Genomic DNA, 18090 nt, shown 5'->3' with positions numbered 1-18090 from the left:
AAAAAAAATTCAGTTTCACTTTGGATATAATCCTACTATCTAACCTAACCTTCTCCATTTTTTGTTCTCACATAAAGTAGGTGGAATCTCAATGACCTGCTAAAATACAAGCACAAACCCTGCAGAATTTAGCCCAAAGAATTTTACCAAATGTGCCTGAGCAAATAAAACGTTCTGGGCCTTAGATTATGTGCAGCCAAAAACAATTTAAAAAAATGACCAAAAACAAACTTGTGATAGTCACAAAAAACCTTCAGTGGGAAGTTCTTGTTAAATTTCAAAAATAATCTATTGAAGGCCACACAGAGCGCTTGCTGTAATATGCATGACTGAATCAAAGAGGTAAAAGAAAAAAGAACAGAGGGAGAATAGAAGAATAATAAAAAGGGGCCGTATCACCAAGACCAGCATTTTACCATAGAATTGTAATCAAAGCACTTCTCAGGTCCTTTCCGGTATCGAGCAGCGTTCAACACATCACAAGGAATTTCCTCCTGAACTGAAAAGAACACGTTAAAGAAAACCTCCAAACTTTTTCACTGGCCATTAAAAGTTTACAGGGATTGCTTTGCAAAATATTATCTAAATATAAAACGTAATATTATTCATTTAAGAAACAGAACCATGTTCAGTTTAATAACATAAATGTCCCACCCACAGTGACTTGTACTGGTTTGAGAAACCATCATCATTAGATGAAATCTTCTGCATGATTGTATCAAAGCCAAAGAACATACAGCAATTTCAGAGGTAACTTAAGTATGGAATAGTGTTGCCACAATAATTAAACCAACTTTCCCCTAAATTATAAGAATATTTGTTATATTTGTTGACCTAATATCAGTCTAAATTCCTGTGTGATGGAATGCAGTTCAATCAGACTGAAAGGATACACTCCATCCTGACTTGTGTGAGCTTCTCGATCTCGCAGGAGCTGCAGGGAAGAGTTTCAGCCACCACAAACAGCAGGTTGGTGTTTTCTATCCTCTTAGCATGGAATAACCTGCAGAGAAACAAAAGATACTAAAGATTACAACACACACACACAAGTTTCTTTGACAAACTGCTCAAACCCATTCTTCTTGACATGTTCACTTTAAATAATATTCTAGCAGTTTTTCTTGACTAAATAAACTCTCCTGCCAAGAACCTTCACACGGGAGCATCACACGCAGTCCACTTATAAACTGGAAGACTGTAATGGAAAATAATGTCCACATGTAAGACAGAGTGACATGAAGCCTGCTTTGTACCTGGAGCAGTTTCCACAGTCCTGCAGCATGTTGAAGGAGTTGGTGGTGTTGGTGAAGAAGAACTGACTCTGAATAGTCACACAGTTGCTGCTTCCTCTGCTCTCTGTACCTTCAGCAAATGCAAAATCACCTGAAACCACAGAACAGCCACAAACCTTAACAATGAATCTTGCTGCATTCCAGTCCGCCTTCTTATACAATGCACCAAACGTATGTACACTCTGAGTTATAAAAGTATGTTATGTTTAAAATATTACATGAAAAATATCCATGGAAAATCTACTGGCAACAGTAGGTCATCTGGGTGACTAAACACTGGAGTCCTAATCAGGATGCATAGAGACACACTGACCTGTGTTAAACCAGGTGTTGTACGCAAGGCCATAGAAAAGCTGCTGCAGCACAGACCTGGAAAAGGAACAAGCGTAATAATTCTTTGCATACACAATAACAAGAGGTCTACAGGTTCTGTTGGATTATGTAGCACACATACTGTAAAAATAAACCATGCTTATGTATAGAATTTCGACACCTACCAAGCAACCGCAGATGTCCACCAGGCCAAATTGAGCAAGTCTGTGATGGAGGGCTGTAAAAAGCGATAAACAGGTAAGCAGAGCACGTGACGGAAGCACAGGGTTGGATATCATGCACTTCACATGGCTGGGTTTTGTGGCAGGTCAGAGCGGAAAAAAGACTGAATGAAATGTGAAACCTGGACACCACAACAGTGAGAAAATGTATCATGAACTACCAGTGATGAAGTGAACTCAAAACTTGCAACTGATGACTAAAAAGAGATTATACAATACTGACTAACACACGCATCCGCATCCCTATCCACACCCAATCAACACACACACACATCCTTTATCTCAAACTCACCACAAGGAAGTGGCGTGGTGCAGCTCCTGTGTGGCTGCTGGACGTTGGCTCACATGTCGACTGGTACTGGAACGTTTGCCTTCGGCCATAGATGGAGTTATTATAGAGTGCGTGCATTAGGTAGGGATCTACTTCTCCGAAAAACAAACCGACCTGAGAGAGAGACAGCAAGAGAGAGACCAAAGAACAGGTCCTGATCAGCACAGAGAGATTCTAGGATGTAAATGACCTAAAAGGATTAATCACATCATTCCAATCTCACCAGGGTCAGTCTACATAGTCAACAACAACCCTCTGAAAGACAACACCGCTCAATCTATAACATCTGTACCTGTACTGTTGAAGTTCAAATTACAGACTTGGTCATGATATTTGGTTTTGCAACGTAATACAAGGCATCAAGCTGTGATTATTTATAATCAGAGCACAATACCTTTTTCAAGTGGTCTCTCTGATTAGACATCACCAGAAAGCCGCCGTCATCGATCAGGTAGCAGAGCAGATCCTGAAAGATGAGAGCGGAAAGCTGAGAAGGCATGAAGCATTGGCTGAAAGAAATTCAATTCAATCAAAGCTTTAATAGCTTACATCACTGTTGACCTCACAGTCCATCTCACAGGACCTGGAAGGACCACACTAAAACACACACACGCACTCAAAATGGTGAGTAGTTTCACAACTTTTATATTCTTTCCTAGTAGCCGGGTCCAATGTGTTTCTGCCCTACCTTGTGAGAGCCTTGCCTGCTGTCAGACACGTTGCTGGCCAGAATCTTGAACTTGTCGACCCATGCCTCCAAATCCAGCTTGACGCCCACCACTAATGACACATCAGTGAACACACACAGTCACCATTTAACAGCTGAGGACTGATCACAGCAAAGTTCAGTCACATATTTGGTGCCTAAATGTTACCAGAACCAGAATTTCCACATCACACTTAGGTGTCAAGGTTCTAACCCCAGATCCTGCCTCGTCAGATATGAAGAGAGAACTTCCTCCAAAAGTGATAATGATGATAATGATGATGATAATAAAATAGTTTAATGTTTAAAAAAGTAATACTTTCTAGTAAATCAATTCAAAATAATCTGAAGTCTCATTTGAAGCAAGAGCATGACGTGAAATGAGCTTCTGTTACTGATTAGTGAGATTATCAGACATTTATCTATATTCGGGGTAACACAATTCAAATCATCATGATTGTATTTACAGACACTTCTCTTTAACAAAATCCTAAGAGAAGACGAAAGAACTTTACTTTCAGGGCTATGGGAAGATACTTGGAAATCCCCCCCCCACACACACACACCTGCTGGTTTCAGCGTTTTGCCTTGGACCGTAACCTCAACAGCTGTCGTGACGAGGATCCCCAAGGGGCCGTTCTCCGTCATCAAAGGGTCCTCCAGGGCTGCAGGTTACAGATTGCAAAATAAAAACGAGTCACTGCATGTGTGCATCGGTTAAATTATAGCCAGGTTTTACACACCCGTTATTTACATTCATGTGTTTTAACCACAGTGTGTTTTTCCACACTCTCTAATTCCAGTTTCCGCAACAGTTCTGGTCCTGCTTTTTTATGCATCCCGTTATGCTGCCTGTTGTGAGTGTGAGTACGGACGTGTTTGTGATCTGACCCGTGAGACAGACGCTGCCTGGGAACGTAACTAACCACATCCTGCATGTGTCTAACTCACATGTTCGAGTTGGGGCTCTGAAGATGTAGCCCTTATTGTCCAGGCTGCGGTGGTAGAAGATGGAATTCAGTGGCTCTAAATCTTCATCCCAAAATTCCGCCGCTCTGAAAGAGACAACATCAAACACACACACACACACACACACACACACGTTTACACCAAGAAGCAGATGATCAAATCTAAATTCCTCCTCAAACATTCACTTATTTTTACACACTTACGTGTTTGGATAAACTCTCGTAACACCTCCATCAGTGGACGCGAACAACGCCAGGAAGCCGTACCTGTACATGTCCAGACAGCACAAATTAGCATCATTATTCCATTCACACATAATAATGAAAGAATAATGAAAGTGATGGTTTACATCTATGCAAACCAAAACGTTTCATAGACGTCTTGGAATGAATGATGATCTTGGAGTGAAGATGATTAGTTTTTCTAGTAGAGGAAATCATCATTGTAACTCCCCGGAATAATCCTACACAATCATGAACATTCCTGTGGCAGCATGTTCCATCCTCCCAAATTAAGTGCATACCTTAAATATGTAACATTTGTTTTCTTATAAAAACAAATTTGTCTTTAAACAAATCAATTTAAATTTAGAAGACAACAATGATCTGGGACCACAAAGTAAAGATTTCTGGTGTTCCAGATCCAGACTCCACAGTGGCAATGACATTAAAAATGTCTGAGGTGAAACATCATCGTCATTCATAGACGGTCATGCATTCCTCACTAAAAAAACGTCCATCTTTTCAAACCTACAAGTCTGAAAAACGCCATTAGACTTATGACTTATAAAGTCATTTATAAAATCTCCTCACGTGTTCAGGTCCTTGTTCTTCCAAGCCTTGGTGGCCAGCTGCCAGATGATCCCCGAGCCCAGAATAGCATTGTGAATCAGGCCTTGGTCACCTGTCACAAAAATACACAACCATTACAGAGCTTCAGATCTGCTGTTCATGATGATGTTGTTTACATGAATCTTCCTCTCCTATTTTTATTACATCAGGAGTAGAAAGCCAAACATCAAGAACAGTCTGTGAATAAGATCGTATTAATTTCAAGCTTCTAAATAACTTGTACCATGTCTGAGCTAATTTAGGTGTCGCTTGTCGCTGTTTTTTTTTTTTTTTTTAAGTGTTCAGCGCCCCCTAGTGTCCAGAAGGCGTTTATAAGACGAAGAAAGAGGAAATTCAGAAATGGAATACAGTATAAAATACTATAAAATATAATAGAATACATTTGGAGAGTCATGATCGCATGATGAAATGTTAATGTTTGCCAAAAAGCCGATCAGTCAGCCCCTAATTACCAGTAATACATGTGGTAATACTAGGTGTAGGTGAGGTAGATATATAGACATTTATAAAAAGAGAGCATGAGGGGGATGAGGAGGTACGCACAGTCCTCGGTCTCTGGTGTGATCTCCACCATCAGTGACAGGAAGCTCTCCAGAAACTGAGTATTGTTCTCGGAGATGTGCAGGCGCTTGCAGTATTCTCTGCGGAGGAGGGGAAAAAAATACAGCCGTTATAGCATTTCCTCACAGTCTAGCACTCTCACATTCACAGTCACACACACACCTCTCAATTCAGCTTCTTTCTCTCTCTCACACACACACACACGAAACAGATCTCCAGGCAGTGCACTGGTCCCAGTACCTCGGGGCCAGGAAGACGTGTCCGGCTGACTCGAATGAGCTGGGCAGCAGAGACTGCAGATCTGTAGAGACAGCAGGAGAGTGATTATACTGACAGGAGACACTCGATCTGGCTTGTTCAGAACTCTGTCTAGTTGTCAGATTATACTGGGAAAATCTCAAGAAGATATGAGGTACGAACTTTCAACAGGTCACACTTCACCAAGACATCAGCTTTAAACAGCATCAGGTTCAGCATCATGTTTCTAACTGATGCCACCGAGCTCTCTGGCAAATGCTTTTTAAATGAACAGAAGAAAAGGTACAGTTTGCCGAGTTGAGTCTCAGGTTGTCAGATCTGACAGACTTTCTTCACACACCTGCGGTCTAAAACGATTTTCTTTATAACACACAGCTTTAGTCCACTGAAAACAGAATCAAGAATCATTTTATTGCACTAAAATCATCTGTAATGAACAGAGAAAGCTAAAAGTCCATCAGGTCCATAACGCTGAATCTGCACCATGCTGATGATGATACGGTTTTTGTGAAATTATCTCTAGATACCCTAAAACTATGCTTAATTATTTTGTGCCGTTAGCATATTATGAAAGTATGACACCGCTTCAGTTCTAGACTCTTCTCCTGATTTAGAAGGTGGGACAAAAATAGCAGATTTCGATGATACAGCAATCATTATCTACCTTGAGTCATGTCACAGGTAAAGATTCTGCATTCTTTCAAATAATTACACTATATAACCCAAGTTTTGCTTCAGCTTCATACCAAAAATTTCATGCTTCCAACTTTGTGGATGTTTTTCTTCATCCATAAAGACATGGATGAGCGAGTTTGGTGTGGAGTCATGACCTGAGTCATGACCTGAACCCCATAGAACACCTTTGGGATGAATTAGAGCGGAGACTGTGAGCCAGACCTTCTTGTCCAACATCAGTGCCTGACCTCACAAATGTGCTTCTAGAGGAATGGTCAAAAATTCCCATAAACCCACTCCTAAACCTTGTGGAAAGCCTTCCCAGAAGAGTTGAAGCTGTTATAGCTGCAAATGGCGAGACAACTCCATATTACATTCATGTAAAGGCAGATATCCCAGTTTTGGTCTGGCTCACAGTCTCCTCTCTAATTCATCCCAAAGGTGTTCTATAGGGTTGAGGTCAGGGCTCTGTGCAGGACAGTCAAGTTCCTCCACACCAAACTCACTCATGGGGCTGAAAAAAACTCTTTATGGGGCTTGCTTTGTGCACTTGCTTTCTGCATACCAGTGCAGTCACGTTGGAACACGAAGGGGTCATCCTCAAACTGTTCCCACAAAGTTGGGAGCATGAAATTGTCCAAAATGTCTTGGTATGAAGCTGAAGCATTAAGAGTTTCTTTCACTGGAACTAAGGGGCCGAGCCCAACCCCTGAATTCAAACATGTGTCCCAAAACTTTTGGCACTAAGTTTGTCATGTCATCAAGGCAATGCCACAGACCATCAACACACCCAGAGGAGTAGCTGAAATCGGTACGATATCCTGATTTGACCATAATGATTAGACATATATTTTTTAACTCACACTGCAGTTGGAGCATGACATCACTCAGGTCAGCCTGGATGTAGTAGTCGCTGTATGGAGGCAGCACCAGGCCCAGGCTGCAGGGGGCAACAGAGCAACACACACAGGACACACAAGACAAGACAAGATCAGGAGGAGTAGAACTCAATGACTAAATAAAAAAACATTCCTGAATAGAAGTTGAAAGTGTAGTGACGTTTAGCATCCTAACATCTTTAAACAAAAAAGGGGGTGATGACATGCTGATATAACATCAGAAATAAATACAGCAGCAATGTCCTCAGTTACATAGAACAACACCTGAGAGGAACATTGTTATGAAGTGCAGTTTATCAATATGGGGTAGAAAAAAACAGAGTTGCTTAATTAAAAAAAGAGAGACAAAATTGTTAAATAGTGGATTGTCTCATACTGTGTACTATATGAAACAGTCCTCTAGTTATAGATCATACAGTTTAAATATTTATGCCGCCTCATACTGTGTATTTTATTACTACAGCTATTTTAATTTTACTGTGACAAAAGATCTTCTGAATTGGGTTGTACTGAGGGCAGGTCTCACCTGTAATCAGTGTTATTGATGGGGGTCCAAGCGTATGTTCGCACCGCCTCGTCTATATAGCGCTAGACACGGGGAATAATAATAATAATAATAATAATAATAATAATAATAATATTTTTTTATTAATCTTCATTATTCATGTATTATTCATCTATTACCTCATCCATTGACTTGACGAGGGTCTTGATGGTCATCTCACCTGCTCGGCCATCTATCATCTGCCTCCGGATCTTAGGAAGAATAGAATGTTATTACTGAGCAAAACCAATAGCAAGAATAACTCCAATTAAAGTCAATTCAAATCAGTGACTCTATAATAAAAAGCTGTACATTAGCAGGTCTCCATTTCACTCCAGTCTTTAGTGTCCCACTGATATTTGTGCAATTCACATAAACCTGCTCTACAGGAACCTGAACCTCACAGAGGAAACATTTCTGTTTCTGTTAGTTCATGTTTATACCTCTTGTTTATTGCCGTCTTCCACCTCAGCATCCAAGAAATCCAGAGTCACGGGTTCAGGCAGGTCCACCACCTGAGAACAGAAATGCCCTGCAGTTCAAAAGTGTGCTTGTTACGTCCTGTGTTTATCCTCAGCGTCTGCCCCGGCTCTGCCCTGGCCTGAACCCATCCTTTTTGCTTTCACTGTTTCTTTTCTTTACCCCAAATGAGCTCCCCCATTTTACACTGAGATTGCACTGGATAATAAGACCACATGACCCTCGTAACCTCATTATAAAGCATTACAGATTCAGTTTCCCTGCTTCTTAAGTAGAAAATGTGTTGGATGGAGTCAATTTGTCTGACAAGCTAAAAAAAAAAGAAAAAAAAAAGCGCTAAGCATTAGTCACCAGTATGATACGATTTGTCATGCAAATTAATAATCGACCCCGTAATCCCTTTACACCAATCAAACAAAGGCGATACATACAAATAATAACATGTATAAACAGACAAGCTAAATGAAATGGTGTCAAATTTGGTAGAACATCCTGGAAGCCTCCCAACTATCCCATCCAGGTGAATCACACTAATCTGTGTTTGTGTGAAAGACGTGCATCCTGGTTTCAATTCCCTTCCCCCGTAAGACGAGAGCATGGTTAGTCTTTTTCTTGTGCTCAGACACCGTGGTGCTCATCACCTTGGCCTGCAGGTTTGGGTGAAGGAGCAGATATCCGTTTGGATCGATGGCAAAAATGTAGCCGTTGGCTCCCAGCTACAAAAAAACCCAAAACATTTCTATTAGTTTTTAAGTGTTAGGCAAATTTCAGAAAAATGGTCAGTGTGAATTTACTGAGTTTCTATAAGCTACTGTTCTGGTAAATGTCCAGGAAGAACAAACACTGGCCACATGTACTGTTCCCCCAGCGAGCTTTCTCAGAGCTAAAGCAGGAAGTGTGATAATTCTGTAAGACTAAAGCTCACATTATAGCGCGGTGCAAGTCTCTTCAGTTCGTCCAGGTGAACGTCCACGCCCATCACTCCCAGGATCAGCTGATTCTGTACAAACGCCACAGTACAATCAGATCGAGAGAGGCTCATCGGATACTGACGGTTAATAAAAACAGCAGTGACCTCTGCATTAACAAACAGGGTTTTTACTTATTTAATCCAAGGATCAAGTCTATGAAAAGTCAAAATTAAAATAAAAAAAAATCACAATACCAATATCATATCATCATACTGTCCAGTCTCAGTGATGCTGATGATGGAGAAATACCTGAGAGTTTCCATCCATAGTCAGATTAAAGACAGGCAGTGTCCCGGTCACCACCAAGCCCAAACCCTGTCAATGACCAACATGAAATCAACACAAAGCCCTTCCCAGTCTGCTCCTTTCATTCTTGTGTGTTTAAAAAAAAAACGAGAAAGTAAAAATTTGTAAGTGAGAGAAGGAAATGATTAGAGAAGGCATAGACTTCTACAGAGGGACTATAGGAACAACAAAGCAATGCTAAAGTTGCAGGTGTTGGTCAGGGACCTCGTTAGCCACGTGTGATTGATTTATTACAGTCTCCCACTGCTCTCCGTATTAAATCCCAACTCTGCCATTAATAAAGGAATAAAGCAAAGAGCAACTGACAGAATTAATGAGGAAGCACACGATGGAGACCACATTAATCCATTACACTTTACAATTACAATCCATCTCTCTCTCTCTCTCTCTCTCTCTTCATCCGTCTCTCCGTCTGTTTGTCCATCTGTATCTCTGTCTGTCTCTCTCCGTCCATCTCTTTGTCTGTCTCTCTGCCCATCTCTTCGCCTGTCTCTCAGTCTGTGTCTCTGCCCATCTCTTTGTCTCTCTCTCTCTTTCTGTCTGTCTCTCTCTGTCCATCTATTTGTCTGTCTGTCTGTTCATCTCTGTCTCTCTCTCTCCATCTCTTCATCTGCCTGTCCATCTGTCTCACTTTCTCTCTGTGTCTGTCCATCTGTCTTTCTGTGTGTGTGTGTGTGTCTCTCTCTCTCTCTCTCTGTCCATCTCTTGGTCTGTCTGTCTATCCATCTCTCTCACTCCCTCTCACTCTCTCTCTCTCTCTCTCTCTGTGTGTGTGTTTGCTCAGTTCACAACATGTGTCTTCTCTCCCATCTGAATGCACAATGGATAAATTCATCGTAAAATATATATATATTTTTTATCTCTAATAAATTTAGCACAGTATAAATCGACATGTTTTTAAATTCAAATAAAGAATCAGAATATATTCAGACATTACCCTTTAAACACATCGTAACAAGTGAACATTACAGAGAAAATGAAGCCTGGACATTTTATACTAAATTGTTGTTGGGCGTCCTTTTTTCTGCCTTATCTACAACTCATTTCTCCCTCACACCGCACACAGGTCATTAATATTCATCAAGCAGACTCCCAGTGCTCATTAATATTCATAATATTCATTATCCCTCCACATTTTACTCGTCAACAAAAGCAGCCGTCTTTTTCTCCTGCTGTTTCAAACCTAGCAAAAAATGTGCAGAGTCATTTATTCCATGTCCTGAAACCATATGACCATTTACCTGCAGTCCTTTACATGTGTGTGTGTGTGTGTGTGTGTGTGTGTGAGCTATAACAGCTTTTTGCTTGTTTTTTCTTAGTGTTATCATTTCTCTTAACTAGAAAGCTGTGTGTTTCTTCCCAAATCACATACTAGCACACTGAACAGTATGTGAAAATAAACCACACTAGCTCTGACTGTACAGTGGAGTAGTTTCCATGTGACAATACGCAGTTCTTGCTAAGTTTTTCTTAGGCACCACAGCAAGATTCTTTTATGACATAGATACACTAATTCATTCTAAATGGAGGAAGGATTTCCCTTTTCCCTCCATGTCACTCTATTTTTCAGTCATGATTCAGTCTTATCTGCTAATGATAAAGTATGTTAGCATGTCTTGTTCATATTTCTCCATTGCTGTTACTCTATCTGTGCCATGATTTCGCTCTCCTCTTACGGGTGGATTTCGGCTAAGCGTCGCTGCAGCACTCACGCCCCGAGACAGGAATCAGAAACGAGATGTCTTTGTGCCACTGACACCAACGGCAAAGAGTTCTTTTACAGTGTGAAATTTTCATCTGTGACAGCAATCGAGTCGAAAACTCATACAGTGTACACTGATCAGCCATAAGATTATGATCACCTGTCTAATATTGTGTTGGTCCACCTTTTGCTGCCCTGACCCGTCCTGCACTGTGTATTCTGACCCCTTTCTATCAGAACCAGCATTAACTTTGTCAGCAATGTGAGCAACAGTAGCTCGTCTGTTGGATCGGATCACACGGGTCAGCCTTCTCTCCCCACGTGCATCAGTGAGCCTTGACCACCCATGACCCTGTCACCGGTTCACCACGGATTCTCTCATCCAGTGGTCTAGCCATCACAATTCTTCCCTTTGTCAAACTCGCTCAAATCCTTATGCTTGTCCATTTTTCCTGCTTCTAACACAACAACTTTGAGGACAAAATGTTGACTTGCTGCCTAATATATCCCACCCACTAACAGGGGCCATGATGAGGAGATCATCAGTCTTATTCACTTCACCTCTCACTGGTCAGAGTGTTATACCTAATCGGTGTAAAGCCAAAGTCTGTTATTAGGATAAAATGGCATTTACAGTGTATTAAACATCCTCAAGCTGCTTCCACATGATTCCTGTCCACTTCTGCAAGGTTTTTATGACAGTCACAGAGTAACCTTGGTGGGTATCTGTAAAAGTAATCTGGAATTTTCTTCCTTTTGCACCACATGCCACATGAATCGATCAGTGTGAAGTGGGAGAGTTTTTTCTATCCGTCTCCATATGGCTGTGAGAGAGCAGTGTGCAGGTCTGGGGCGTGCGAGCACACACTAATGAAGCAGAGAGACTCTCTCACCAGGGCGTCCTGATAAACGTTGGTCCACTGAACCTGCTTGGCACTTCTCCCAGCCAAGACCATGGGGCGACCGAGCACGTCCAGATACTCCTGTAAAATACACACACGTGCACACACACAGGACACACACACAAACACAGGATACACAAACACACACACACACATATACAGGATACACATACACATATGACACACGTACACACACACACACACACACACACATATATATACAGGACACACATACACAGGACACACACACACACACAGGACACACAGGACACACATACACAGGACACACACACACACATATACAGGATACACATACACATATGACACACACAGGACACACACACACACACACACACACACACACACATACATATATACAGGACACACACAGACACAAATATACACAGGACACACAGGATACACATACACACACACACACATATACACAGGACAGACACACACACACACACACATATACACAGGACACACACACACACAGGGCACACATATATATATACATACATACACACACACAAAATCAGTGCAGCATATTAAGCTTCGATTCTCTACAAGTTAATAAGCACAATTTATAATTCTGCAGGAGCACCCTGGGTGTGATAAGTGAATATATGTGTGTGTGTGCGCGCATGCGTGTGTGTGTGTGTGTGTGTGCGCATGTGTGAGAGACAGAGACAGTAAGATCGTAAGTGTGATGGATTCTCACCTGGGTGTTAATCCTGATGGCGCAGATGGAGCGGATCTCAAAATAGTAACCTGCAGGAGGTAGGAGGGAAGGAGTGTGTGAGAGTGCATGTGTGTGTGTGTGTGAGAGAGAGAGAGAGTTTCCTTTAACACAAGACATGGAGCACGCTAATACTGCTGGTCTAATTTTAAAACTCTCTGGAGGAAGATGTGGGTTTTAAGTGACAGTGTACCCTGGCCCCTGTATAACTAATCAGCTAGCTAGCTAACCATGATGCGCGCACACACACACACACACACACACCTTTGTTAGCGCAGGCGATCCACTGCAGCGGCGTGACATCATAGTTGTGCTGCCCCACTGAGAACGTGAACACTCGCACCTTCAGAGGAGAATTTAAAACGTCTGACATTAAACCTCTCGGATAACACGCGGTACTTTTCAGCTCAGCATTCACAGGATGCTAACATAGCCAGCGTCCACTGATCGGGCAGCGGGGTGTTTAATGGAACCCGCTCGCTTGGAGATGCTGAAAACGTGAGGCTTAGCACATAACAGACAAGTGAACAGAGAGATGCACGAAGCGTGGATTGAAATTCAATCAGTTATAAGACTAAACCCCGCCTCTGTGTCTTGTCTATACCAGACGTCTCGATACGTTTCCAATAATATCCTGTTTTACAGAACTGGACTGAACACACAATATTACAGAAAATCTGTTACACAACTTCACGTAATGAACTGAACACGAGCTTCAAGATTCAAGATAACTGAAGCCCCACACATGTGATTGACTTTGGTGTAAGTGACCATGAGCTCACGTGACCTGCTCTGGGGAAGATCCTGAACATTTCTGTGCAACACATCACTCACCGTCTTGTTGGGCCAGTTGTACTGCTCGAAGATGTCCTGAGCTCGATCCTCACCTCCGTCCGTAAACAACATTATTATTTTATTACAGTTTGCTCTGGGGACATTTGTCTTCTGCAAAAAAATATGCAGAATATAATATATTACAATATAAAATGATGTTTATGTTTACATTGCATGCCACTGAATGTGCAATTGATACATGTTTAACAAACATTACTTACTGAGGTCTAAAGAAAAGACATATCTAACACTCTTGACCCAACTGATGGATGGATGGATGGATGGACAGACGGACAAACAGACAAGACAGACAAGACAAACAGATAAATGGCTGAACAAAGACATTTAGACAGACAAACACACAGACATGCAGACAGAATGTTTATCTGTGTCTTGATTAACATCTCACTGAATTACAGACAGAGAGAGACAGACAGACAGAGAAACAGACAGAGAGAGAAATAGACAGACAGAGAGAGACAAACAGAGAGCTAGACACGCAGAGAGATAGAGAGACAGACAGAGGCAAGCAGACAAACAGTGAGACAGACAGACAGAGAGAGACAGACAGACAGTGCAGGTGTCTTACGTTGAGCAGCTGGTTGAAGGCGAAGTGGAATCCTGACTTGTAGTCTGTCGTGCCTTTGGCCTGCATCTGTGCCACGTGCTCTTTAAAGATTTTCTTGTTCCTCACATTCGCCTGAACCAAATGTTTAAAACACGGCACCACTGCCTCCGCCTTCTCATTAAACTGAACACAGGAGAGATGGAGGGAGGAAAGGGAGGAAAATGTAGGAGAAGAAACCATCCTCATAGCGTGTGTGTGTGTGTCTGTGTGTGTACTCCTGCTCACCCGTGCCACATTAACGTAATCGTCATCAGACAGAGTGTCCAACATTTCTGTAACTGACGCTTTAATCAGCTTCAGAGTTAAACCACTCACACTGCCACTCCTACAGAGAGAGAGAGAGAGAAAGCGAGACAGAAAGAGAGAGAGAGAGAGAGAGAGAGAGAGAGAGAGAGAGAAAGCGAAACAGAAAGAGAGAGAGAGAGAGAGAGATGGGATAAGAAAAGAATTCCACTGTGCTGTAATGTACGTGTCAATAATAATAATGAAACTCCATTAACGTGTGTACAACTGAAATATCATTACATAACTATATAAGAAGCAGCAGTTAATTATATTTATTATAGACACCAATGAAAAAACGTTCCTTTTTGGACAAAAGAGAAAATCGTCTGAAGATTTTTACTAGAAAAGAAAACCAAACAGTTCTACCAACAAAGTTTCTAAAACAAACACTTCAGTGAATTAAAATGATGTGTCCCTAAAACCATTTGTGAAAGGACTTTATGGACAATATTATTTTAATTAATGATATATTCCAGTTAAAAGCGGATAATAAAGAAAGTTGGACACATGGTGGGAAAAGTTTGTGTTCATCTGCTGTACATGTGTGTTTCACAACGTTCACAGCCACCCACTGAATCTGCACATTTGTGTCATTTTTCCTATTTTCCCCCCTGTGTCATTCCCAAACTGTCCACATGTTGCCTTTTCTGTGTGTGAGATGGCTTTACTGCCCACATCCTGCAGACACAAACACTCACACATCCACGAGGATGACCATGTCTTTGGGGGATGAAGCTCCTTGGATATACCTGTAAAAGCAACACAAAATAATTACAATCTTTTAGCATTTAATTTAGCCAGGGTGAATTCCCAGTTTAATCAGGGTGAATTCCCAGTTTAATCAGTCTGAATTCCCAGTTTAGTGAGGGTGAATTCCCAGTTCAGTGATGGTGAATTCCCAGTTTAATCAGTGTGAAATCCCAGTTCAGTGATGGTGAATTCCCAGTTTAATCAGTGTGAAATCCCAGTTTAGTCAGGGTGAATTCCCAGTTTAGTGAGGGTAAATTCCCAGTTTAGTCAGGGTGAAGTCCCAGTTTAGTCAGGGTGAAGTCCCAGTTTAATCAGTATGAATTCCCAGTTTAATCAGGGTGAATTCCCAGTTTAATCAGTATGAATTCCCAGTTTAATCAGGGTGAAGTCCCAGTTTAGTCAGGGTGAAGTCCCAGTTTAATCAGTATGAATTCCCAGTTTAATCAGGGTGAATTCCCAGTTTAATCAGTATGAATTCCCAGTTTAATCAGGGTGAATTCCCAGTTTAATCAGGGTGAATTCCCAGTTTAATCAGTGTGAATTCCCAGTTTAATCAGGGTGAATTCCCAGTTTAATCAGGGTGAATTCCCAGTTTAATCAGGGTGAATTCCCAGTTTAATCAGTATGAATTCCCAGTTTAATCAGGGTGAATTCCCAGTTTAATCAGGGTGAATTCCCAGTTTAATCAGTATGAATTCCCAGTTTAATCAGGGTGAATTCCCAGTTTAATCAGGGTGAATTCCCAGTTTAATCAGGGTGAATTCCCAGTTTAATCAGGGTGAATTCCCAGTTTAATCAGTATGAATTCCCAGTTTAATCAGGGTGAATTCCCAGTTTAATCAGTATGAATTCCCAGTTTAATCAGGGTGAATTCCCAGTTTAATCAGGGTGAATTCCCAGTTTAATCAGGGTGAATTCCCAGTTTAATCAGTATGAATTCCCAGTTTAATCAGGGTGAATTCCCAGTTTAATCAGTATGAATTCCCAGTTTAATCAGGGTGAATTCCCAGTTTAATCAGTATGAATTCCCAGTTTAATCAGGGTGAATTCCCAGTTTAATCAGTATGAATTCCCAGTTTAATCAGGGTGAATTCCCAGTTTAATCAGGGTGAATTCCCAGTTTAATCAGGGTGAATTCCCAGTTTAATCAGTATGAATTCCCAGTTTAATCAGGGTGAATTCCCAGTTTAATCAGTATGAATTCCCAGTTTAATCAGGGTGAATTCCCAGTTTAATCAGGGTGAATTCCCAGTCTTTAGCTAGTTCTCACTCATTTAACATCACACTGCAGCTGCACCTGAAGCGTAACGCTCTGATTGGCCAGCACCTGTGTGATAGGCAGGAAAGTGACCAATGGTCTAGGTACAATATTTGTGGCAAAATCTTCACATAAGATGGAATGTGAGACTGACCAGGGCCTCCGCCGGACATCGTACAGGTCAATCTTATCCGGCGCTCTCCACGGTGTGGCTGCAGAGACAGGACAGAACATCTGGATGAACATGAAGCTGAACACAAGCAGCCTGCAGTAGATTGTTGCAGGACATCAGGTTTGTGGACTGAAATAATCTCTGTTCTTCTAATACTATTGAGAACATGTCAGGGTCTCCACATGACAGGGGCGTAAAGGTCAGAGGTCATACCTGGATAATACCTGGTGACACCGGTGGCGCTGCCGAATGCCTGCCACAGCAGCGAGGGGTCATCTCTACTGTTCTCCATAAAAACCCTCTCCAATGCCTGTGTCCAGTTCAACTCATTCAGAATCACCGGAGCTACAGCACACAGAGAGAGAGAGAGACAGAGAGAGAGAGAGAGAGAGACAGAGAGAGACAGAGAGAGAGATTAAAAAGTGAATGAAAAGAAACAAAAAGCAATACAAATTTAGACACAAAGACCAAAACAGACAAAAAAGAGAATATAGGAGAGTCACATTCAGTGAGGTTAAAGACAGAGACAGTTAGTGAGAGAGAGAGAAAGAGAGAGAGAGAGAGAGACAGAGAGAGAGAGAGAGAGAGAGAGGTGAGACAGAATGAAAGAGGGAAAAAGGAAGAAAAAGAGAACATATTTAGAAAAAAGTTCAGCTCATTTCCTGTCTTTCGGGACTATCACTCCATCATCCCTTTCTCTTTCTCTCTCTCTCTGTCACCTGGAGTCCCTTTATTAACCCTGACACTGTGTGTGTCACTCAGGATAAACAGGAAGTAGGAAATTGTCTATAAAACTATATTTCTTGTACATGTGTGGAGTTCTGCCTTCACAGAAGTGTGTGTGTGTGTGTGTGTGTATATAAAGTGTTTCAGAGCAGAGTTTAAACACAGAGACTGGACTAATACGTCCTTCTCGTTTGATGTCCTTCACACTTCTTTATCTTTGTGCACAAGCTACAGCGCTGTACTGACCAGGTGAGAGTGAGCTGCTGCTAAACTGCTGGAATCTGCTGTGACTTTGTTAGCTACATTAGCCCTGTAGGTGCTGCTGGATTAGCGAGTCAGGTCGGAGTGTGCAGAGTGTGTGTGATTGTTTTCCCCGTGCTGAGTGAGTGTGAGTATTGAGAGTAAAGCTCAGTGCAGTGCAGCACTTCCTCTCTACCTCCTTTGTAGATGTCTGTGGGGATCTGAACCGCTGTGTATGAGTAGTTCACGTTGTTTTTGAAATTTGGGTCGTAGACAAAATCCAGCTTCAGAGACATCTGAGGCTCTATCTCCTCCCCATCCTGCCTTGGAAAACCAAGAGAGTCATACACTGATTTATACACACACACACACACACACACACACACGTAAACACATTTTGCTACACTGACTTTCCAGTTTAGTGTGGAATATAAATTTACACACATCAGATGCA

General features: G+C 41.7%; 1 protein-coding gene across 4 annotated transcripts in view; it reads right to left on the bottom strand.

Moving 5' to 3' along the window:
• The window catches only part of cacna2d2b (calcium channel, voltage-dependent, alpha 2/delta subunit 2b), a 42619-nt gene that overhangs the window by 3078 nt on the left and 21451 nt on the right, over positions 1 to 18090 (bottom strand). For all 4 annotated transcript variants that reach the window (XM_058373644.1, XM_058373643.1, XM_058373645.1 and 1 more), the window contains 32 exons: positions 17833 to 17956; positions 16884 to 17015; positions 16653 to 16710; positions 15189 to 15239; positions 14431 to 14530; positions 14167 to 14328; positions 13578 to 13688; positions 13008 to 13086; positions 12726 to 12775; positions 11993 to 12082; positions 9341 to 9406; positions 9046 to 9120; positions 8762 to 8836; positions 8084 to 8155; positions 7781 to 7852; positions 7623 to 7684; positions 7061 to 7137; positions 5505 to 5565; positions 5247 to 5344; positions 4665 to 4755; positions 4056 to 4118; positions 3835 to 3938; positions 3450 to 3548; positions 2866 to 2957; positions 2727 to 2774; positions 2572 to 2643; positions 2139 to 2291; positions 1790 to 1842; positions 1606 to 1661; positions 1254 to 1383; positions 894 to 1003; positions 417 to 499 (listed from right to left, as the gene is read on the bottom strand). In XM_058373644.1, the coding sequence (XP_058229627.1) occupies positions 417 to 499; positions 894 to 1003; positions 1254 to 1383; positions 1606 to 1661; positions 1790 to 1842; positions 2139 to 2291; positions 2572 to 2643; positions 2727 to 2774; positions 2866 to 2957; positions 3450 to 3548; positions 3835 to 3938; positions 4056 to 4118; positions 4665 to 4755; positions 5247 to 5344; positions 5505 to 5565; positions 7061 to 7137; positions 7623 to 7684; positions 7781 to 7852; positions 8084 to 8155; positions 8762 to 8836; positions 9046 to 9120; positions 9341 to 9406; positions 11993 to 12082; positions 12726 to 12775; positions 13008 to 13086; positions 13578 to 13688; positions 14167 to 14328; positions 14431 to 14530; positions 15189 to 15239; positions 16653 to 16710; positions 16884 to 17015; positions 17833 to 17956 (2769 nt within the window). The remainder of the gene's footprint in view (positions 1 to 416; positions 500 to 893; positions 1004 to 1253; positions 1384 to 1605; positions 1662 to 1789; positions 1843 to 2138; positions 2292 to 2571; positions 2644 to 2726; positions 2775 to 2865; positions 2958 to 3449; positions 3549 to 3834; positions 3939 to 4055; positions 4119 to 4664; positions 4756 to 5246; positions 5345 to 5504; positions 5566 to 7060; positions 7138 to 7622; positions 7685 to 7780; positions 7853 to 8083; positions 8156 to 8761; positions 8837 to 9045; positions 9121 to 9340; positions 9407 to 11992; positions 12083 to 12725; positions 12776 to 13007; positions 13087 to 13577; positions 13689 to 14166; positions 14329 to 14430; positions 14531 to 15188; positions 15240 to 16652; positions 16711 to 16883; positions 17016 to 17832; positions 17957 to 18090) is intronic.

Source organism: Hemibagrus wyckioides, linkage group LG21 (genome assembly GCF_019097595.1).
Source record: "Hemibagrus wyckioides isolate EC202008001 linkage group LG21, SWU_Hwy_1.0, whole genome shotgun sequence".
NCBI lineage: Eukaryota > Metazoa > Chordata > Actinopteri > Siluriformes > Bagridae > Hemibagrus > Hemibagrus wyckioides.
This window is presented reverse-complemented; position numbering and strand designations above follow the sequence as displayed.